Here is a 25,254-nt window from a genome sequence, read left to right on the forward strand (position 1 = left end):
GGAATGAGTCACTCGGAATGGAGAGTGCTTTGTGTTACTCTCTGTTGAAAACTTGTGAGAGAGAGTGGGGGGTAGAGGTGGTGGGGTGTCGTGGGAGAGAAAGATGAAATTGATGTTTTATTCTTTTGAAGAATAAAAAGAGAAAAAAGAAAAATCCATACAGTCAATAAAAGCTATGAGAGTAGCCCCCATTACTGTAAAAGCTGTAAAAATAATACAGATCCTCATTCTTTATCTATGTTTCAACCAGTCAGGGAGTACGGCTACAAAACTGTTCACAGGCTTCCCTTCTGTTTCAAAAAAAAAAGAAAAAAAAAAGTGACAAATCTATAATCTAACAACAGGGAATAGCTTTTTCATGTCTGATTATCTGACTATCCACTATTTGTATTTCTATAATGTCTTTCATTTTCACTGAAAAAAATAGCTGTAATTTATATCTATGCCCATTTTCAGATCGAACCATAATAAGTTGCTGGGCTCGTCCTGTCAACAACTGACAGGAAAACAAATTTAATCTGAAGTGTTATTTTCCTCTGAGAACAGGTTCATAAAATACATTCATTTCTAACTTATGACAACTGCTCTCTTGCCTGATTCTGAATGGCTTTATAAAGATCTGAAATGAACAGGTCGTAAAAAGAAAGGCCGGGTGTTTGTGAAAAGAAGCAGCTTTATCCCTGTTGCTCCAGAGCAACGCTGCTCATTTGACCTTTATTTGAAGACAAGCTTTCATTTATTATGTTTGTATTCGATTTATTCGCATTTGTCTATTTAATACAGCAAAATAATCTTTGAACTGTTTCAATTAAAGCGAAAAATACACATGCTTTCTCTCCCTCCTCTCTCTCTCTCTCTCTCTCTCTCTTTCTGTTTCTCTCCTGCTAGGTTTTATAAGAGTGTTTTTCAGTTTTAATATAAGTAATTGGAAAAATGCTCCGGGTGCTTCAAGTCATTAGTAAATGAGCAGTCTGCTTTTATTAGCATCCGACTTGTAAATAATGCATTAAACTCCTGAAATAAACATGATCAACTCTGCTCTGTATCCATAATGGAAAAAGTAAGATTGCTTGACTTCCACGATTGAGTCAAGTCATTGAGTGAAACGTGTACATTTAATATGATATCTGTGGAACCTGGTGAGGCAAATACAAAATCTCCTCGGGTGCCTTTTCAGAGTAATGAGGGAAATTAAATTTTGTGATATGTACAGTAATTGTTCCAGCAACCCCCTCCCTCTTAATTTCATTGTTCAGGAAAAAAAAGAAAAGAATTAAAAAATAGGGACGCTTGTAATCAAGAAAATAAGGCTCATAGGTTTTCTTATTAAACACTTTTTTTTTCCATCTTCAGCGAGGAATGTGCCTTGTGAACTGGTAATTAATATTGTGGCTGGGCTGGTAATTTGCTCTCGCGCCATTATACTGTTGTTCCAGTCGTTATCCACACTAGTAATGAGCTGTAATTTTACAACGGGAAATTGGTTTATGTTTAAACAACACATTAAATTGTTAGAGAAGCATCAGGCTAAAGCTCTACATTGCTCTACAGCTTGCCTTATATTCTTAAACAGATTTGTTTTGTAATATTTTGCCAAATAAAGTCCTTGTTTACCACAAGATACAAAATGTTGAATTGAAAAATATTGATCTGATCAAAGATCATAATCTGTCGTATAGAGTCCGATTCAGTCAGTCATGGTTATGGTTAACATTAAAGAGAAAAGTGATTGAAATCTTTAGCACACATTAGTGCTAATCTTTTACTCAAACAAAATCTCAAATATACAATTAAATGATTTTAAAGTGTCCTGATAGGGCAATTCCGATGTTAGACCCACATAGCGGCCATAATAAAAAGTAAACACCAAAACATGTAGAATATCTTTCTCATGAAGACCACAGGACAATCAACAGTCTGCAACGACATCAAAGTCTTTGAACAAAATATGAAGAGAAAACGTGGCGTATAAATAGATGAAAATTGAAGATCCTGTCAATAGCTTATATTCTTCATTAAATAAAAACAAAAATAAATAAATAAAAAACTGCACACAAAAAGATTTCTTTCGGGCATCTCACTACAGGTACAGTATGTTTGTTTTCTGTCAATGTACTAAGAGGCATTCAAAAGGAAACAGAAATGCATTTTAAAAGGAAAGCTGTACCTTTTTTGTTTAAAACAGCATATTTAAGATATGTCTAAGGTAGTCATAGTTGTATACAGTATGTGGTCACAAATCTGCATGTGCATATATATGTGATTACCAGCAGGGCAGAAGGAGTGCCATTTTGATGCATTGCACCCCAGGTGCAATCTATGCAAATGAGCAGACAATTGTAACATGTTCGTATAACGGATTCCACCTCTTAATAATTGCATGGGAGTTATTTATTACCAAAAAGCTATCTGATATCTTGTGTAAGATCAGCCTTGTGTAACAAGTTGACATCCCATCTCATTAAGTGCAGCTTGCATAAAGAATGTTGCGTGGAGCAAGAACCACCTATTTTGGGAACCTAAAATGTCCACATATCTTTCTGCTGCCTGAGAGTACAATGTGTTCTGGATACATAATATTCTTGCTTTTACTGTACTGTACATAAAGTGGAACCAAGATCGGTCATATTGTATGTATTTGTTTATACTATGCATTGATTTGTTAACTTGTAGAGTACTCTTAGTCACACTGTACGTGTTCAAAATACAGGAAAGGAAAATGATTCAATTCTAATGACTAGAGTTATCACATAGTAATATTAACAATAACAATAACACTAATAATAATAATAATAGTAATTGTTATTATCATTAATGTCATTTGTAGTAGTCGTACTAATATTAATTAAAACATACTTAGAGATGCTCTTGTTTATTAAAAAAATCATGTCAGTGTTTATATAGAGACCTATATTTTAGGTTTTCAAATAAATATTCAAGATTGATTGATTGATTGATTGATTGATTGATTGATTGATTGATTGATTGATTGATTGATTGATTGATTGATTGATTAATTGATTGATTGAGTTGGTTAGTTGAATCTTAAATCAATACTATCCATACTTTTTGGGAATTGTGTTACATTAAATTTTATAGACAATATTTGTACCACACAGTTATTTGCATCACCTGTATCACATAATAATAAGCATTTTCTCATGAATTTTAAAAGCCCATAACTCTGTCATGATTGTACACAATGATATGGTTATTTGCATTTTTTATTTGGATTTATCTGTTTTTCCAGCTGTCCTGTGACTAATTTTTTTGGGGTCACAACCAAGTTCCATTTATAAAAAAAACTTCACCATGACACTTTATGGTATGCTAATGTAAATTTAGTCAAATAATTATTCATCAAACAACTGAGTAGAACTAGACATCAGAACAGGTGATGGACGTTAAAATGAATGATTGACTCATTATGATTGGAAGTAAAGGGACTCTGACACTGACACTGGAAAATCTTGTCATAATGACAACATGACAACCAATATGGTGATTGTATTCATTTTACCCATATTTATACCATATAGGACAAACATTTTAACTGTTCAAAAACAAGTGTAGTACAGTCAAAACTGTCATTCAAATTAGGTGACGTACAATCAAAATTACTTTAGGTTAACATAATGTCTTAAAACACACACACTTAAGACTTGTTTATAATAATGTAATGTTTATTAGCTATATATATATATATATATATATATATATATATATATATATATATATATATATATATATATATATATATATATATATATATATATATATACATTTATACAACAGTTCTGTCTGGTTCTTGAAACTGACTGGCTGATAGCCGTGAGATATTTTGCCAGAAACAACACTCAAAGGCCTCTTCACCTTTGTGCATTACTCTGCCCACGAACAAGCAGAGAGACACTACAGTTTGACAAATATTCATGCTGTTAGGCAACATACTGTAATGTACTTTTGAGACTATTTTAGTCAAGGATGTAGTTGTTTAGATTGCAACTATGCAGTTTATTTACAAGGATAGTGCTTATTTTAAAATATTCATAATATTCATAATATTCATATTCATAAAGACAGCGCGTCTGCGTCCATTAGTCAAAGACGGTTGACTTGTCTATCCACAAGATTGTGCCAGGGATGCATAATAAGCTTAGAAAATTAAAACTGTTAAGCGAGAATAAGAAGCTGAAAAACGGAAGCGTCCGGACCGGATAGAGCCAATAAGAAGCTGCAAATAAGAAGTTGGATTCAGCCTCGTCCCTCCTTAACACAAACACAACAGCAGTCTAGTGGCTGCGCTGCTTTTTTCCGGGGTTAATTATTGTGATATTGTAACAGTCGCTTAATGTTTGATAAGCATTGTGTATAAATGTCATATCCCCTTTAAGAGGACCTTTGAGACATAAGCACCTTATTGGTAAAAACGCATGTATGGGAGCACAGTTCACCTAAGGTCGCTCTACCGCTGTATCATTCTTTAATTTCAATAATGTAACATTTTATTTTGTGAGGGATGTTTGAGTGTCTTTTTCTTTTACCTACTCATTGTGTATGTAGTCGACAGCGCTTGGGAGAAATGCATAAAGGCCAATAGGAAGAGCTAAATAGTTTATGTCTCCTTTTTTTATTCCTGTCTCCGGGTAACCGCGAGGCACCTGGCGCCCGTCACAATACCGACGGCAACAGAGAAATACTGTAGACTGTAATAGACAGTAGGGAGATATCTCTGTAGACGTAGGGCATTTCATGTCACGTTTAGCCTTATAATCTTAAAATGTAAGCAAAATCAGCAGTTTTGTCATCACTAGACATTACGCTACAGATAATCATTCAAATACTAGCTCTAAAGTGACGTTGGGGATTTAGTAACGGCTTCCGCTGTTCTGACATCGGCTGTAGATGTGAATAAATGGCGGAAGAAAGTAGTTCCTCATACAAAAGGGTTTTAGACTCTCTGTGTTTGATTTTTTTTTTATACACTGTGCGTGTTTGCTGGACAGACTTTCACTGACACTAAAGTTACAGCAGAAGCCCTTATTTCACTGTGATTGAGAAAATGAAAGTTAACTCCATTTCTCTCTCTCTCACTGTGGCCCTTTGACCTGCTGGCATAACAAAACTTCTCTTTTCCTCTCAGATGTTACAGCGCTACTTCTGGATCTAGACATAAGCATGCCTGCAGAGTGAGTTTTTTTTTTTTTTTTGAGTTTTTCTCTGCTTGTGAAAAAATTTGTATTTTTGATTTGTGTTTTTGTCGGCGAAACAAAGCTATGGTGTGTGAAACTGTTAAAATGTCAAAACATGACAAAATTGATAAAATACAGAAATTTACTGTAAAATGTATCTATGTATCGTATTTTACATCATATTTTGAATGGTAAAATTCTGTCAACCACAGCTGCCATTTTTATGGTAATTTTTTTTACAAATTTATTTATTTTATATATATATATATATATATATATATATATATATATATATATATATATATATATATATATATATATATATATATATATATATATTTTTTTTTTTTTTTTCACAGTGTGGATTATTAGAACATAATGCACACCTGAGTTGTAACAGCCCTTGCATAGTAACCACATCATCACCTTGTGTGTGCAATAATTTCTAACAATTCAATGATTATTCCTTACTGCAAGAAGGATTATTCCTTACTGTTTTATTCATTCATTCATCAGTGTTCATCTTGGTAGGTGTGTGCATGTATGAGTGCATGCATGCGTATGTTTGTGCGTGTGCATGTGTGTGAGCACAGAAAAGGGGATTTGCCCCATGGTGCACATGCTGCCTGTGGTGTGCCAGTGTCCTGCTGCCTACTGTCAGGGTGCGTCTCACTCAGCGAGGACCCTTGGGGAACTGGAGGCTCCGCTCAGGGACCAGCTCTTCCAACCCCCCTCAGCGTCTCATCTGAGCTTCTGTCATCTTAACCTTTGGAAAAGTGCTCGGAGACAACCGTTTAGGAAAACAAAAGAGAAAAAAAGAACGCCCTCTTCCCTGCACGTCTCCTGACCTTTCCTTGTTATGTTCAACTCGTTTTAGGAATCTACTTATTTATTTATCACAATAGCTTATTAATGTAGGGGTAACGGTATGCATGTTTTGTCCCAAGACAGAGTAAAAATGCACTGACATTCAAGACATCTGGAAATTGGGGGCATTACATGTGGATTGTTTGACCCTCACACTTCTATCCAGGTACTGAATGATCTGCTGTAATCTTTTGTCTAGGACCATCGGTGTCGAAGCATTTCTGAATAACAAAGGTCATTTGATGCTTTTGTTTTTTAACTGATAGAGACTCACCCCAGGCTTGAGTCCACTCCGTCTGTTTGATCTTTAAATCTAGCAACAAGTAATAAAGTCCCGTTTGTGTAATGCCCTGTGATCTGGATGATTAAATTCCACCCCATAAAACTGAACAAACACAGACTGCATTGCACTGTATCTACATGTTGTTTAAGTAGGGCTGGTAATTGTAATGCATTTGCTGATGGTCTGTTAGGTTCAGGCAGCACTCAGTGATAAACAATAAGGTTCTTGTGAGTCCTCAGGCTGTGAACAAGTAGAGTCAGATCTTTATCACCACCAATTACTCAGGGTTATGGTCAGGGTCCGGTTGAAGGGGTTGAGGCTTTTTTAAACCTTTCTTCATTCTGTGAAACTCCATCTGTCTTCAAGAAAAAAAGCAATTCTAGAAGAAATCAATTACTGCAAAAGTAATTTGTTAGCCCTAGAAACCCTTAGCCAAAAGGTGAAATTTGAGATTTTGTCACTATTGCAAACTATAGTGTAAATGACTTTCAAACTTTCAGGTTCAAACGGCCATTGGTTGAAAATGTGGGATAAAATAAATGAATAAATGAATGAATGAACACACACACACACACATATATATATATATATATATATATATATATATATATATATATATATATATATATATTCTTGTTGGCTTAGTCCCTTTACTTCCCTTTACTAATCCAGGGTCGCCACAGTGTAATTAACCGGCAACTTATCCAGCAAGTTTTTACGCAGCGGATGCACCTTCCAGCCACACACACTCATTTACACCTACGGATGATTTAGCCTACCTAATTCACCTGTACTACATGTCTTTAGACTGTGAGGAAAACCGGAGCACCCGGAGGATACTCATGCGAACCAGGGAAACATGCAAACTCCACACAGAAACACCAACTGAGCCGAGGCTCGAACCAGCGACCTTCTTGCTGTGAGGCGACAGCACTACCTACTGCGCCACTGCGTCACCGCATTTCGTCCCCAATTTCTTTTTAATGGAGAGAATTAACTCATTTTAAAAAATATATAGTTTTAATAACTCATCTCTAATAGCTGTTTTATTTTATCTTTGCCATGATGACAGTTAATAATATTTGACTAGATATTTTTCAAGACACTTTTATACAGCTTAAAGGGACATTTAAAGGCTTAACTAGGTTAATTAGGTTAAATAGGCAGGTTAGGGTAATTAGGCAAGTTATTGTATAACGATGGTTTGTTCTGTAGACTATCGAAAAAGAAACTAGCTTAAAGGGGCTAATTTTGTCCCTAAAATAGTTTTTTAAAATTAATAACTGCTTTTATTCTAGGTGAAACAAAATAAATAAGACTTTCCAAGAAGAAAAAAAAAAGATTATCAGACGTACTGTGAAAATTTCCTTGCTCTGTTAAACATCATTTGCCTAATATTTGAAAAAGAAAACAAATTCAAAGGGGGGCTAATAATTCTGACATCAATTGTATATATATGTAGTTTATTACACAGCTCTCTGGAATATCTGATTGTGATTGGTCAGTCATTTCACAACAAATGGTACCGTATGTTATTCCCATAACAACCGCTGAAACTAATAATACAGATTTAAATGCAACCCATGCTCAGTATAGATACGTACCCCTGTATACATTTCTGGCGAGTGCCAAATACATCCCAGAAGGTAAATTTTTTGCAGTTTTTGTTTTTACAAATCCACCAGAGGTCACTGTTGACTAACTGACTGTCTGAGTCACTGACAGACCAACCGATAACCCCACCCACCCACTTCCCAACCAATAGTGTTTTTAAAAGCACCTCATGACCCACCACTGCCTTCCCTAAACCCAACTGACAGTGTTTTCAAAAGCAATATAGAAAAAGAAAAGCCCTATTTTTACCATGTTTTCAGATCTTACCACTTTCTCGCCCTGTTATTTACTTGTTTATTATTATTAATATTTATTTATTTAGTTTTTTTTTCCCTTTTGTTTTTGTTTTATCTGCTTTCTGAAACTGTTCTTCATTGGATTCAAACCCCATCATCACTCCTCTCTGAGTCTCAAGTCCGCCGATGTACTCGGCAAGCCACTGGGCAAACTGGTAACAGTGGTAAAGTTCGAAAAGAAACAACTGCTGGCAATAGCATAATACCGTCTTTTAAAATTGTTTATTTTAAATATGAAATGCAGCCATACATACTTCTGGCTACATAATTTGTGCGCTATAGATGGGCAATATCACACAAGTAGTAGTGCGATTTGGCTATATATCAGCACTGGTGGGAGGCACTGCTACTCGTGTGATATTGCATTTATACAACAGTTCGAGGGCACAATCATTTTTATAAAAAAGAAAATCAAACAAGAAGAACACGGTCTAAAATCCCTTTTGTATTAGGAACTACTTCATTCCGTCAGATCAGCAGAAGCTGTTAAGCAGCAGAAGCCGTTAAGCAGCAGAGGCTAATTCACCAACGTCACTTTAGTGATAGTATTTAAATGATTCTCTATTATAATGTCTAAAGTGATGACAAGATTAAGATTATAAGGCTGAACATGGCATGAAATGTTATCTCCATAAAGTATTACAGTCGATTACAACCTACAGTAGTTTTCTGTTGCAATCGGGATATCACAATAATTAACCCTGAAAAAAGCAGTGCAATCAGATTGCTGTTGTGTTTGCAATAAGGAAAATCACATGCGGGCATTTCTTCTTTCTTTTTGCCATCACAACACACATTCCTGATATGCAAGTCCCATCTCACACTCAACACACTACAATTATGTGGTATAAATTCAGTACTACAACATACAAATGAGAAAGAGATTGACTACATTCAACAACTACATTCTCAACTAAAAAAAGCCTCAAAAGTACATTATGTTGCCCAAGAGCAGAAATATTTGTCAAACTGTAGAGTGTCCTCTGCTTGTTGATGTATGTGGGCGGAGTAAAACACCAAGGTGAAGGGTAAAAAGGCGGTACGACTGCTGTAACTGGCAGAATATTGCATGGCTATCAGCCAATCAGATTCAAGAACCAGACAGAACTGTTGTATAAAAATGCATACGAGGCTAAGTATTCACAATAAGTCTGTGTTGCTCATATGGGTACTTAGAATCATCTTGACCGTCAATGAATACATTCAAATCCATACTTATACACATCACTCCACTGTGACTGTTTAGCACAATCTTGTGGCTTAATGATATGTAGGTTCAGCCATTTATGTTTCTATCAATTGTGTTCAAAATATGACAAAGTTTCAAGTACATTTTTTACATTTTTTTGGCAAGTATCTATGTTGTTATAGCAGAATAAAACCTAACTTTTTTTTTTTTTTTTTTTGGAGCCTGATGTAAAGCATTATTATTTTTTATTTTAGTTATTTATTTATTTATTTAATTTTTTTATTTTATTCTTCTAGGGGGACAATAAATAGCTTGCACTAGGCATTTTTTAAAGAATAAAAAAATAAAAATAAAGCATCTATGTAAAACAATGTAAACTCTAACAGACTTAGCATTTCCTTTTTATTAGTGTAGACAAACATAGAGATATACACTTGTTAGCACACTTCATTAATTGAAAAAAAAAAAAAGTCACTCCAGATCTGTTTGAAATGCATTTGTACTGAATGTTTGATGTCAGCAGCTCATTTATGGAAGTGCTTTTTTGACAACTTGTCAGTCCTCCACAGAAGAAAAAACAACTAATTCAGCACAACCTGTTTAGATGAACTCAGAAAACATTACACCAAAATTACAATAATAGTATTTGAGCTGTGATGATGCAGGTTTTACCTCACATGAAGCCTGCATGTCAGCTGTGATGAGTGAGGACAGCCTCTGCCACAGGTTTCTCATCTCACACAGACAGCAAGTCTGACACTGGCCTTGAGCTCTGCTCGTGTGCCCCGCTTTCAGACCCACCGCTTTACTGTCACACAGGAAAACGCTGCACATTTTCAGACTCGCAGCCCGGAGGTTACAAGCGCTCATTACGCCGCCTGAGATTTATTAAAATAGATTATAGAAATGTTAATTAAGTCATTAATTACATTATTTAATCAGCATTGACAGATAATGCGGTGAGCATTTGTGGTTTTGAGAGGGGGAGGGTGAATGTCAGATTGACTGTGTGTACGTGTTTGTGTGCATGTGCATGTGTGTGCGTGTGTGTGTGTGTGTGTGTGTGTGTGTGTGTGTGCTTCAGGGATGGGATGCAAGCAGGGGGGATTGATGTTGTTTATCTGAATAAATTACACTTAAGGCATTATATTTGATAGGCTGGCATATCTAATACACAAAATGACACAACGTTTATTTTCATTTTCTTCCAAGTCTAGGTCTAACTAACTTTAAAAGTTTTTTTTTTTTTTTTTTTTTTACATTTTTAAACAAATACAAACAACCCTGCTATCAAAATGTACTTCCCTGCATCATTATGGTAAGGTTATTTAGGCAATGGGACGATAACTGTTTTCAGGTGTGCTGTATAACGCAATTTGGAAAATTCAAGGTTTTAAAATGTTCTGCTATACTATTCCTAAGCTATGTGTAAGATTTTTTTATTTTTTTATTTTATTTTTTATTAGTTATAAGGTAATAAAAAGTTACCCAAAGACGCCATTATGAATTTACAAATTATAAATGAAGACAGCAAAAGCCAATTATTCATTTGAAATATTTAGCCTGACATATTTACTGTATTAAAATATATTTATTAAATTAATATTTTATTATTTTTTTTATTTTTTTTTAACCAGACATAAAAAAGCATGTTTTAGAGCAGTAATCACAATACCGTGAAACAATGATATTTTTATTCAAGATTATCATATCGTCAGAATTTTATACCGGCCCATGCCTAATGTTATTTTATGAATGCTACTTCATAAAATAAATGCTATGAAATTAAACCTGAACAGAATATTCCCTTAATTAGTTATTAAAAAAGATTATTAAACAGGAGCAAGATATTAAAAATAGAGGAACACTGTGTTTTCTGGGAACAACCACTGAAATAACGAAAATTGTTCAGCTTACAAGCCGTAATGAAAGAGTAGTGTGTAATGATTATTATTTTATTTTTTTTTATTTTTTTTGCCGTTTAGCTACACTGGAAAATAATTGTACACCTTAGAACATTTATCAAACAATCAGAATCAAGCCTTCAACATGTCCATGCTATAATATAGTTTACATTTTGGGCAACCCCATTTTCAATAATTTGGGTTGTTTTGCAAAATGTATATTACTGTTGTTATTAAAAGTAATTAATCTAAAAAAATAAAAATAAAAATAATAATTAGCCCTGCCTTTATAATGTTGGACTGCATGCCTTTCTATCCTAGTTGATGCTAATGTAGTCGCATATGGGCTATTTTGTTTTCAGTAAAGTTTACTGAATATTTAAATTAGTAACATTAACACAACTTATTTACTATTAAAAGAAAATGAATGAATGAACTTGTACAGCATTTATTAAGAATAGTTTAACATTGACTAATGCATTATTAAAATCCAAATTTTTTCTTGTTAATATCAGTCAATGCACTGTGAGTTTACATGAACTAACATTGAACAACTGTATTTTCATTAAATAATTTTACCAAAGATAAATAAGTACTGTAGTAAATGTTGTTTGCTCATGTTTGTAAATAAATTAACTATAATTGATTTATACAATTCTATTGTAAAGGGTTACCATTAATTAATAGGAAATGTCAAGTTAAGCTGTACGGCTCGTTCACATATATTATATGAGAATCACTTCTCACAAAACAGATGCTTTATACACATAACATACTTAAACGCTTTATATGTGCATAATTGTTCATTGCTAACCTTTCTGAACATGATTTGATTATAACTGCAGATCAATGATGTGTAAAATAGCCCATACTGTAACGTCTATGACAATCTATAATAAATGCTATAAGGAGATCTCCGATATAAGGAGACTGTAAGGGTCTCTGTTCATACTGAACCGTATCATACTGTACTACCCAGTAGAAACAAGCCTTATTTGGATTTGTATTGTAATACTTTAAAACAAATCTAAAGATTCAAAATACAAATATACAAAAGACAAGTGCACCACACACACACACACACACACACACACACACACACACACACACACATATATATATATATATATATATATATATATATATATTGTAAATGTTTCATTACAATGTTTTATTAATTAATAGTGATAATTGTTCAAATACTGTGACCGCACAAATTACTTAAAGGGAGCAGTAAAGCAAACAGAAACAAACAAAAAAAAAAATATATATATATATATATATATAGGAACTTTCAGTGAAAGAGAATAACTGGCTTCATGCTGGGTTAAAAGTGACAAGACGGACATAGTGGGTATTAGCATATAGCAACACTGTGTTCCTTTGCTCCTTCTGTGTGCTCCAGTTTCCACTTTGCAATTTGAAATCTTTCATTGTGGGAGCATTTGGAGGAAGCATTTGGAGTGACATTTGGCAAAGGCCTCAAACCATATTTCCAAGCTGTTTAGAAAGAAAATACAAGGGGAGCGATCGCGAGATGGATTACTAGGGAGGCGATACTGTGAACTTCCTTATCTGTTGACAGCTTAGTTACCGTTAAGAACAAGAAATGTGTTTTTCAATTCAGTGAGAATAGAGCTCTCCTTTGTCCCCATAGACCTGCATTACGGGATTGTGCGATCGGACCAGATAACTCTCAAATAACTGGCCTTGAAAATGAGTTTGGAAGAACGCTTGATTTGGTCTGCGATTCGGATTATTTATTGGCTGCAAAGTTTGTACTTCTCAACAAGAATGTGAGAAACAATTAAAGTTTCGCTCCTGAGCTTCAGCGTAGCATTTTTTAAAGGACAAGTGTCCACAGACGGACATTCAAATGCGACAACATATTTTATCTCTTTTCGCCAGGGTGAATTAATGAGTGCTAATTATGATATGACATCTGTAGATTCTATTCAAATGTGTTTAGCCATTTGTGAATTTCATTACTCGGCTGGGCTCGAGAAAGAGAGAGAGAGAGAGAGAGAGAGAGAGAGAGAGAGAGAGAGAGAAAGGGAGTGGGCTTCTAATGCAATGATGATGTTTTCCGGGTCAAGAGTGATAGAAAAACAAATTGACACTCCATTAATTACAATTTGAGATGAAGTAAACACTTTATCAGAGCTTTTGAAGTGCAGTGTAACCTGGGAGTGATCGTGTCTAAATGACTCTTTTGGATTGTGACTCTTCTTTGACGTTGCCTGGCAACATGTGAGTGGCCCTGCTCTTTAGATGGAGAGGCCCTTGATTGTTGAGCTGAGTGACTGTTCAAATGAATCTCTCAATGCTTCTTACAGTGTTTTTTTAGTTGTCGACACCCTTGAGGCATCGGATATTATTAGGGGACTTTTTGACTTGTAGAGCCTATGGAGTATGTGTAACTTTATAATGCTATTTTATTTTTTGCTGAAAATTGTATTAAAATTTGCTGCAGAAATTAAATGTTATGCTTCTTATATTTACCCATGATAATATTTTATTTTAATTAGTTTTTTTTTTATTTAATTTATTTTTATTTAATAAAATGTTTAATTTGAAGTTAATTAAATTTTATTTCTAAAGTTTAATTTAATTTAATATTTTATTTAATTTAAATTCAATGTTTAATTTATTTTTTAATGTATAAATTTATAATTTTTTTATTTTAATTTAATGTTTAACTTATTGTTTAATTTAATTAAATTTTATTTTATAAAAAAAAATACTTTTGTTTTATTTTATTTTATTTTATGTTTTACAAAAAAAATAATTAAGCAAAATTAACAATTGTACTAAATTGATTTATTTCTATTCATTTTGCCTGACAAATGCTTTAATAAACTAAACAACTTACTTCATTTGAAATTGTTAAAGAAGAATGAATTATTACTGAAACTAATTATAAAATTATAAACAAAGGGGGGGGGGGTCCACTTTGATTTTGTACAATGCCATTTGTTTTTGCTAATCAAATCATCTGGAGGAAATTGGACTTAAATGTCATCTGACATTTTCTTCTTCAATGAGCATTTATTGCAAGCTCCCATGTATATGTTCAGTAAATCCACTTTTAAGGCAAAAATTTTCATACCCTTTCATTCCCTTTAAGGTGAAAGTATTGAACAAAAATAATGGAGGCTGAGAAAAAAAAATGCCACATCAAGTGACTCTTTAAGTATATACTCATTTATTACAGTTTCTTTAAAACATTTAATTTATTAATTTAAAAAATTCAGAAAAATATATATTTTTAAGAAAGATACTGAGGATGAATTTAATAGTAAAAAATATCAAACAGTTGTGATTTTTAACTGTTTTTGTAATTGTAAATATACTACTTTTTACATAATCAAAACAAGTTGATGAAGAAAAGTTCATCTTGATCAGACTGATTTGAAAAGAAAAAAAGAAAAGAAAAGTGTCAGGTAAAAGAAACTATCTAGCACATAATAATAAATTATCACACTTTCAAATATTTGAGATAGCAGGGTAACTGTAGTCATCCAAGCACTGTAGTAATTGGCACTTTGATATCACCTCATAAACGTATGTCTCACTTTGAAGGTGTTCAGAGCAGATTCTTTCAGCTTTGCTACCTTTTCTATTATCTCTTTTCAACACTTTTTAAACTGTTTCTGTAATTATGCAGCTATTTAAATGTGTGGCAGTTTGGGTGATATTTCACTTAGTGGTCCACAATGTGTCTTTTAAAGACAATTGCTTGGCTAAATCCAATATGCCTGGCAGCCTGAGGTAAAAAAAAAAAAAAAAATCAGAGAATAAATGATGGCGAAAGACATATCTGGTCATTTATGGATCTCAAGAGGATTTTTCAGTGCTCCCGTAGGACCCGTAAGAAAGTGGGGAGGCAAATTGGGTAATAATGAGATGAAGGTTGATTAAACATGCAAGACCAATTACTAAAAGAGCCATATATTAAAAGAGCCATGGTCATTCTGCTTTTGACTTCATACAGTTAGTATAATTGTCAACTTTTGTTTTACAGAGTATCAATGCGACTGCAGTAGACACGGTTAAGTTTTAAAAAACCCTATAAGCAGACCACTGTATAAAATTTATTTTATGTAACAAATTGTAACAAAGCAACAGTATAGTGTAACAAATCATCATTTTATTTTCTTCATTTTGAAGCATATTTATCTACAAAAGGTGAACAATTTTAAATGAACTGATTGTCTAATTTGTCATCATTAGTTAAAGTATTGGTTAGCATGAACTAACCATGCATAGCAGGTGTTTTACAATGTTTACTAATCATTGTTAATGTTAAATGATGAAAATGCAGCATTTGTTTGCATGTGTTAGTTCACAGTGATTTAATTAATAATCAATAAACACATGAACAGCTTTTTTTTTAGTTTGAATGTCACCACTAAATATTTAAATGAACACGTTTGTCATGAATATAATTGAACAAACATTAACATAAATATAATTATAAGATGAAAAAGTATTATGAAATACAGTATGTCATGTTAATAAAATAAGTGTGTGACGTTTAGAGCTTAATACTTTTATTAAGGATTCATTAAATCTATATAATTGACAGTAAAGATAAACAATGTATTTCTATTAGCAATAAAGCTGCATTTTTTCAGCATTAATTAAAGACAAATGTTTATTAGAAGACTTTTTTATGGATCATATGACATTGAAAGCTGAAAAAAAATAAGCTAATAAGTTTTATCAAGAGGACTAACTGACATTTAAAAAAAGTTACCAAATAAATGCAGCTTTGTTGAGCAAAAAATACAAATTAAATTAAATTAAATTAAATTAAATTAAATTAAATTAAATTAAATTAAATTAAATTAAATTAAATTAAATTAAATTAAATTAAATTAAATTAAATTAAATTAAAAGGGGCCGATCACACCACGAAAGGTGCTGTTTTGAATGATTTACTAAGGGCTGCTAATGTTTTGCGTTTTGCTTATGTGCCCTGCGCACCTCGCGTTTTTAACTGCCTGCTGTGCTTTGCGCTTTTGCCGTTGCGTGACATGCGCTCGCAGTTGAAAAAAGTTAACTCTGAGCTAAAAAAGCATGTTACGTCAGTTGAGTCTTTTTCATTTTCTAGTCAAATGAAAGCAGAGGCAGGGTTTCCGTTGAGGTGCATGCAGTGTTTGTGTTGTCAAGACAACTATGGAGACTTTAGAAGATGGAGGAAAGACCTGTGGTTGCTGTTTTGAGTTATCCGGAGCTGTGTGATTCACAAATCTTAACTCTTACAATGTTATTATAATTTAAAATTAAAATAAAATCAACAGCAACACTCGTGCACATTACGCAGCTGATTCTGTTGTTGCCTGGTGACATAAAATATGCATTGTGCTTCTTTATTTCTTGTCAACAAAAAAGGTAGTGAGGTGCGCCTCCTGCTTTTGGAATGTAAAAATGTGTTTGGTGCGATCGGCCCCTTACGTAGGACGGGTATATTGTACAAATACATTGCATGGGTCAAACTTATATATTTTGCTTTTCTGCCAAAAAGCATTAAAATATCACGTAAATACAGTATCATGTTCCATGAATATATATTGTAAATTTTCTTGTTGTAAATATATCAAAGCTTATATAAGTAGTACAACAATTTGAATAATTTACAGGCAATTTTCTAAGTATGTTGATTTTTTTTGTCTTATCTAACAAAATATACTGTACATCAATTCAAAAAAATTGACACTTATGACTGCTTTTGTGATCAAGGGTAACGTAATAAAATAATAATAAAAAAATGATAATAAAATAAAACTTTCTTAACAAAAATCATTTAAAACTGAAGTTGAAATACGATGTTTGCCTTGCTGACATCTTGAACCTTGTCAAATCCAACTGTAGAATTCTGTGCAATGCTCTTCCACTTACTGACATGCTTGTTTCTCTTCACACTTTTTTTTTTTTTTCCCAAAGGTGTTTGTGCAGTTACTTCAGCCACCGACTCCAGCGAGCAAAGCAAGACTCCTTCAGGCTCTTGCCTCGTCAATCTGAAGATCATGAAGCTCATGCCAGTCTGAAGTAGTGCCCCACGCCGGGGGTCAAAGGTCAGGATTCACAGCATTGGCAGGACAGAGGAACCGCTGAGAGGAGAGGAACAGACCTGCCACTGTTAAATATGACCACAGGGAAAGAGACCTGTGGTGCAGCAAGCGTACAAATCCCACTGACTTATTTAAATGTCTAGAAAGGTCCTGCTGCAGACATTGGCAGAGTTTCAGCAGACGAAACCCAGTGTAAGCACCAAAAAAAAAAGAGAAAGAAAAAAAATCTGAAATGGATGATGCCACTCTGGGTTGAAAATGGATGGACGCTCTATTGCCCTTGGTTGGATTTTGATGGTGTGATCAAAACAGTGTTTAATCGGTACTGTAGAGTTGGTATAAGGCTTTATCAATTTACTACATCAATATATATCAAAGCACTTTGGCCATGTAATAGTTTTATATAATTCATTGCACATGTCACTTTTTATGGCCTGACTTTTTCAAAGGATTTTCAGAACTTCTGAGACCATTTGTCAAGGACTTTCGGAAACAGTGCTGATACAATCCTAATACAGAACTTTTTTTTCACCAAGTAAATGTTTGTGCTTTTTTTAAGTAATACATTTCTTGTTTTATCCTTTGGAGTGCTTCTTAATATTTCCACTTTGTTTTGGTGTAAAAATATTTTTTTTAAAATCATATAGTAAATGACATTTTCAGGAAAAACAGTTCACCAAAAAATGTAAATGTATTGTTTACTTACCCTCTGGTCATTTTAAGGTCCTAGGATAGATGTTTGTATCAGTTTGTTAGTTCTAAAGATATCTATAAACTGGTGTGCTCCAAAACAATGACAACATTTGCATTATATATATATATATATATATATATATATATATATATATATATATATATATATATATATATATATATATATATATATATATATATATATTTAAACACCCACAGCTTGCCACTTTCACCTATATGAATCAATGATTTTTTTTCACATCACTTTATTTTCAGTTTCTCATTAAATCTTGATCAAATGCTCTCTAGAATCTGACATGTCCCATGTTCTTCTTTGCTTTTCATTTGATGCACTTGACCTTAACTACTGAGGTAGAGATGTAATAAAAACCAAACGCTATTGGTTGTTTTTAAAAAGTTGAGGAGCTACTTCAGTCTCACCCGCCTCAGGTTTCAGTTGATATTACATCAGATTTTAAATGAAAATGCACATGTTGAAGCACTTCACAAGACCTTTAAAGTCCTCACAAGCTGGCAGTTGTTGAAACTTTTGCTTTAGTATTCAAACGGAACATTGAATAGGGAGTGGGGCTTTATTTTTGCGCATCATTCCCTCATAGCAAACTAACTTTGATTGAAGATTTTAAAACATGTATTTATTTGATTTATTTTTCAGTAAATTATCTTACTTAATTGTTCATCTAATGAGTTGCAACGTACCTTAGCAAAATAAACATGTTGGACTCACACAGACTTTATAACTTGAGTGACTTTTTCTTTAGTAGAACAAGATTTTTTTTTAATCTTAACTGAATAATACATTTGGCTACCTCACACACATACAAAGAATCTTCTGAGGTTCTCTCAAATCTAAAACATGCTCACACTACATCAGAGAAGTAAGGACAAATTGATGATGGAATGTTTATTGGAAAATTAAAGAACCACCAAGATCACACCCGGTCATACCTACACCTAATTGTACAAACAGGAGTCAATTATTCCACAGTTACTATGGCTACCTCAAAGGTGTGCTAAAAACTGAAGTGACACTTTATTTCACTATTTTTTGGTCCGTTTGTTGAATTTAGGTCACATTGCATCTACATGCCAAATAATTCTTAATAGATTATACATAGACTGCTAGGTTGGGGTTAGGGTTAGGTTTTGTGTGTTGACATATATTTCCAAAGTTTCTTATAGTCAGTTAAAGGGCAGATAGGCCACCCCAAAGTATTTTGTGTCCCCAGAATGTGTATGTAAAGTTTCAGATCAAAACACCCATCAGATTTTTTATTATAGCTGTTTGAAGTGTCTTTATTATAGCTGAGAAAAGGTTGTTGCTATTTTTTTGCACTGGGCCTTTAAGGCTTGTCCTCCCCACCCATCGTTCCCATGTGCCTGTCAGCAACATGCCTCAATCGGCACCCTCAGTTGCCTCAGGAAGCAGATCTCGAGTAACGTTTGTGAGAAATACTACAGTAAGAACTTTACCAATCAGTATTTGATGCAGTTTTTTTGTGTAGTTAAAACAATGAGTCACACACAATGTCATCACAAAGTTCACACACACACACACACACACAGCGAGGACACACACACAGCGTAGACACACACACACACACATAGCGCAGACACACACACACACATAGCGTAAACACCCACACACAAATAGCACAGACACACACAATCTCACACACACACACACACACACACACACACAGAGACAGCGCATTAAGTTTGCAATCGTTTTGCACGCATATGTGACATAATCACATATGCGTTAATCTCCACTGCTGTGTGGATATCTGTTGTGTTAATGTACAAAATAAACCCGATTTAATGTCCACAATTCGGGATTAAAGTGTCTTCTTTTATAATTGTTCTGACACGCGGCTGTGCTGATGAAGTGAATCTGAAGTGAATCGCTGTACTTCATCACACACATGCACTGTTTAAAAACATTTTAAACTTGTAAAACTCACTTTTGATCACATTTGATGATGATTGATGATCCTAGCAAACTGAACAGACCTTTTATTTCCGGTTGCTTTGCGCTCTTCTTCTCCGTCTTGTTGATATGATTATACGTGTTACTACGGAGACATGTTAATGCGTGCAGCTGTCAATCAATATTGGTGGGTGGGGGACCACACTCCTACGTTAAGTTGCGGTCGATCTAAAAAACTGCTCCAATTGGTCTACCATTTTATGTTGTTAAATTTGATAAAAAAGGACTGGGTGTGTTAATTTCACCCCAATATGACAGTATATACTCTATACTTACACACATGTCTGTCCAAACAGCTTTAAAAGTAGATTTTTCCCCATAGGTGCCCTTTAAATGTCTGTTGAATGTGTGTATCAACAAATATTAAACAGACAGTCTACTAATACTCAAATGGACCATCAAAATAAAGTGTTACGAAAACCGACTTAAAAATTTAACCCAGCAGTTTGGTTTGTACATATTTTACCAAGTTTGGGTTGAAATAACTGAGCAATATTTTAGAGTGTATGTGTAACAAGTATGATACATACAATGGAGATGTGGATCCACATGCATTTATTAAACAGGGGTGCATTTCCCAAACAACAACGTAACTCGTGGCTGAAATATCATGGTACAATGCATCATTTGGGAAAAGAACGATGTAGTGAAGAATGTTTCCCAAAACCCGTAGTTTCTCACAGATCCATCAATTGAACCAGATTAGTTACAATGTAAAATGTCCATAATGATGCTCTAAATGGGGTGGAGTAACTACTTCTTTAGTGAAGAACGTTCGAGGTTACTAAAGTAACCCTTCGTTCCCCGAGGAGGGGAACGGAAGCACTATAAGTGGATTTGATTGTAAAATCCACGCATTGGGAGGTTCGGTTCAGAAGCTACTCGTCTGAAAGAGTATTGAACGGGCCAATTAAGAATGAATTGGCAGCGCAAGCCTGCGCAGGTGAGCGGCATAAGCAATCAACTGAGTATATAAGCTCACCTGGCGCCAGCAGACGCTATCCTTTTTAAGCTGAAGAGACTTTTAACAGCTAAGGGACAGTCATTATGGCGACGGAGTATAGTGCTTCCGTTCCCCTCCTCGGGGAACGAAGGGTTACTTTAGTAACCTCGAACGTTCCCCTTCGGGGGGAACTCCAGCACTATAAGTGGATTTGATAGTAAAATCCACGCATTGGGAGCCCATTGAAAGCGCCATAATGACTGCACCTTACCAACACCCACCATGAGAGAGCGGTCAGGCAAGCGTGACGCACCCAGATCACGAGAGGCGTGGTCCTCCAACGTGCCCTTGGCCCTAACTTATCCTACTTCAAAAGAAGTTTTACGGAATAGGTATCTTTTTTGGGAGTCGCTAGCGTCTAGATAATTCTAGGAATACACAACAGTACGTTGAGAAGCGTGCCATCCCTGTAGGGAGGACGCTGCGGAGACCATCCGCACCCAATAGGGGGAAACAAATAGAATTACATATGGACTAACCCTGAGAAGGGGGAGTGCGCATAAGAAGGTGGTTAGCAGATAGGGAAAGCACAGGTCCGCCCAGGGGGGGGAACTTAACCGTGGCGGAAAAAGCATATGGGGATCACCAGAGGGGATCGGCCATAGCAGGCACCTATACCCAAAACGCGGGCTGACCAGCGGGCAGACCTACTACGTAATGGGCCAGCAAGTGACTCCTCCGCTGAGTCAGTGCTGGGGGCCTTGGAGGAATCTGCAGGGCTCACCAAATGGGGAACTTTACTGACAGACAGGAGGGTGCACATCTCTCCGTGTTAGGGAAAAAAAGGCACCGCAAGCGTGTACAACACCTACCGAGTTGTTTCCTCAATCACCAAAGGTACCTAACATCCTTGAGGAAACCGGCTCCACTCGCAGATTATAAAATCTTGCAAATGTGTTGGGTGTCGCCCAGCCCGCAGCTCTAAAAATGTCTGTTAAAGAAGCGCCACGCGCACACGCCCAAGAGGATGCAACGCTCCGAGTGGAGTGCGCATGCACTCCTGGGGGGCGTGGCTGGCCTCTGCTCAAATAAGCACATGAAATGGCCTCCACAATCCAGTGGGATAAACGTTGTTTAGACACGGCACTTCCCTGCTGCCGTTCCATAACAGACAAAGAGCTGCTCAGAAGATCTAAAGTTCTGAGTACGGTCCACATAAATGCACAGAGCGTGAACTGGACAAAGTAAGGACAGGGCTGGGTCTGCCTCCTCCAGGGGCAGCGCTTGCAGGGTTACTACCTGACCTCTAAAAGGAGTGGTAGGAACTTTGGGCACATAACCCGGGCGGGGTCTCAGAATAACGTGAGAAAATCCCGGGCTGAATTCCAGGCACGAGTCACTGACCGAAAATGCCTCCAAGTCCCCGACCCTCTTAATGGAGGCCAACGCGACCAGCAGAGCTGTCTTCAGGGACAGAAATCTTAAAGATACTGTATCGAGTGGCTCGAAGGGATCAAATCGCAGGCTCGTGAGAACGAGGGCGAGATCCCAAGAGGGCGTGAGAGGGGGGCGAGTTGGATTAATTCGCCTAGCGCCTCTGAGGAACCGGATGACGAGGTTATGCTTTCCCACGGTGCCACCAGCCACCGCGTCATGGTGAGCGGAGATGGCAGCAACATAAACCTTGAGAGTGGAGGGCGACAGCCTGCTGTCCAGCTTCTCTTGAAGGAAAGAGAGCACAACACTGATCTGGCAAGATCGGGGGTCTTCTCTGCGAGAGACACACCACTCAGTGAATAGACTCCACTTCAGGGCGTTGGCGCGCCTCGTGGAGGGGGCTCTAGCCTGAGTGATGGTATCAACCACCGCGGGCGGCAGGTTACCTAAGTCTTCCTCGCGTCTATGGACCACACGTGGAGGTTCCAGAGATCGGGACGAGGGTGCCAGACGGTGCCTTGTCCCTGAGAAAGTAGGTCCTCTCTCAAAGGGATCTGCCAAGGGAGGGCCGTCGCGAGGAGGGAGAGCTCTGATATTCAGGTTCGGTTGGGCCAGAGGGGCGCAACTAACAAAACCTGCTCCTCGTCCTCCCTGACCTTGCACATTAACTGCGCGATCAGGCTCACTGGGGGAAACGCATACTTGCGTACGCCCCGAGGCCAGCTGTGGGCCAGTGCATCCGTGCCGAGAGAGCCCTCGGTCAGGGAATACCGAGCCTGTGCTGGAAGCATCTGTCGAAACAACAACATGACTGTACGCCTGTCCCAAAAGGCACACCGGCCTGCAGGAACGAGGGGTCGTTCCAGGGGCTGAGGGTGCGGTGACACAGCGCAGTAACAGAGACTCGGTGTGTGCCCGCATGCCATGCGCGTCTCGGAACTCGATCTTGAAGCCAGTGCTGAAGTGGTCTCATATGGAGCAATCCGAGCGGCGTGACAGCCGCAGCGGAAGCCATATGTCGCAGGAGCCTCTGAAAATATTTCAGTGGGACCACTAACTTGCTGTCGAGCTCCCTCAGACAGTTCAGCAGCAGGCGAGCGCGCTCTCCGGAAAGGCGCGCTACCATGGTGACCGAGTCCAGCTCCATCCCGAGAAAAGAGATCCTCTGCACCGGGGCGAGTTTGCTCTTTTCCCAGTTGACCTGCAACCCCAATAGGCGGAGATGCCGGAGCACCTCGTCTCTGTGCGCAGTCAATTGCTCCCGAGAGTGGGCTAAAATCAGCCAGTCGTCGAGATAATGGAGTACGCGGATGCCCGCTAGCCGCAGAGGCGCTAGGGCACCCTCCGCGAGTTTGGTGAAGACCCGCGGAGACAGAGAGAGCCCGAAGGGGAGGACCCTGTACTGCCATGCTCGACCTTCGAACGCAAACCGCAGAACTGACGGTGGCGTGGAAGAATGGAGACATGAAAATACACGTCCTTCAGGTCTATGGCTGCAGACCAATCCTGAGGACGAATCGCATCGGAGGATGCGCCTCTGCGTAAGCATTCTGAACGACAGCTTGTGAAGGCAGCGATTCAAAACGCGCAGATCTAGGATTGGCCGTGACCCACCGCTCTTTTTGGGTACGATGAAGTACGGGCTGTAAAACCCGCTCTCCATCTCGGCTGGAGGTACCGGCTCGATTGCACCCTTCGCCAGGAGGGCAGCAATCTCCTCTCGCAAGACAGGGGCGGACAGGGGATTGACCCTGGTGAAACACATGCCCATGAACCTGGGAGGCCGTTTGGAGAACTGTAGTTCGTAGCCGAGTCCGATCGTGCGTATGAGCCACCGCGAGGGGCTGGCCCGCGCTAACCAGGCAGGCAGAGCCCTCGCTAATGACGTCATCGCAGCAATCGTTGACATACCCGAGGAGGGGCAGCGCGGAGCGGGTGTGCTGATCCGGGGAGCGCGAGGGTCCCACAGAAGAGCTGGAGGAGAGCGTTTTGCTCTGGCTCCGCACCCTGACTCCAGAGGGGGGGCTTGGGGGCTGGGAGAAGGGAGACCGTCCCCCCAGCGCCCGTGAGCCGCTGGCGGAGCATGCAGACCTTGCAAGCTGAGAGGCGGCGCGTCCCAGGCTGGCAGGGCCTGCAGTGCCCGTGAGCCACTGGCGGAGTGCACCGAACCTACGAGCTAGAGAGCTGAGCTCAAACTGGCAGATTTCGGGCTGTCACCTCCGGAGAAGTGGAAAAGTGCCCTTTCATTTCATGGCAGTAAAAAGTGCCGTTGGAAATGGCGCCCCGCCCTCCAGCGGGGAAAGAGCAAGTTCCCTCCTCTCCAGATGACCTGTCCCAGGGACGCTTCGCGGTCCGTTGCCAGACTTAGCGGCGTTCTGGGCAGGGGGAGTGGCCTGCTTCCGAGGTGCTTGATGCGTTCGCTTCGCCAGAGGCGAGTGCGGGGGCGGTGCAGCTCTCGTAGGCGGGCGCCTTCGGCGAGGAGCAGGTATGGATGGCACGGCGGGCCGCCGATTAGACATCACCCATGGGACTGCTCTCTCACTGCCTCGAATTCCTGGGTGAATTCGCAGACTGTGTCGCCGACCAGCTTGGGATATGGGCGAGTCAAGAAAGCGGACTTTGTCAACTTCGCGCATATCAACCAAGCTTTGTTAGAGGTGGGGCTTCTGGGCCACTAGTGTGGACATCGTCCTCCCCAAAGCACACGCAGCGGACTTAGTAGTCCGAAGAGCTTAGTCGGCTGCGGTG

General features: G+C 37.7%; 2 protein-coding genes across 3 annotated transcripts in view; both read left to right on the forward strand.

The window, feature by feature from the left end:
• Window positions 1-18,209, forward strand: part of LOC147836358 (uncharacterized) — a 248,822-nt gene extending 230,613 nt beyond the window's left edge. Inside the window, exon 5 of the mRNA XM_087257216.1 lies at window positions 17,295-18,209. Coding sequence (XP_087113342.1) covers window positions 17,295-17,403 — 109 coding nt within the window. The 3' untranslated portion in view covers window positions 17,404-18,209. The remainder of the gene's footprint in view (window positions 1-17,294) is intronic.
• kyat3.2 (kynurenine aminotransferase 3, tandem duplicate 2) overlaps window positions 1-25,254 on the forward strand; it is an 808,585-nt gene that overhangs the window by 552,761 nt on the left and 230,570 nt on the right. The window lies entirely within an intron of this gene.

This window comes from Danio rerio, chromosome 6 (genome assembly GCF_052040795.2).
Source record: "Danio rerio strain M-AB ecotype USA chromosome 6, GRCz13ab, whole genome shotgun sequence".
Classification (NCBI taxonomy): domain Eukaryota; kingdom Metazoa; phylum Chordata; class Actinopteri; order Cypriniformes; family Danionidae; genus Danio; species Danio rerio.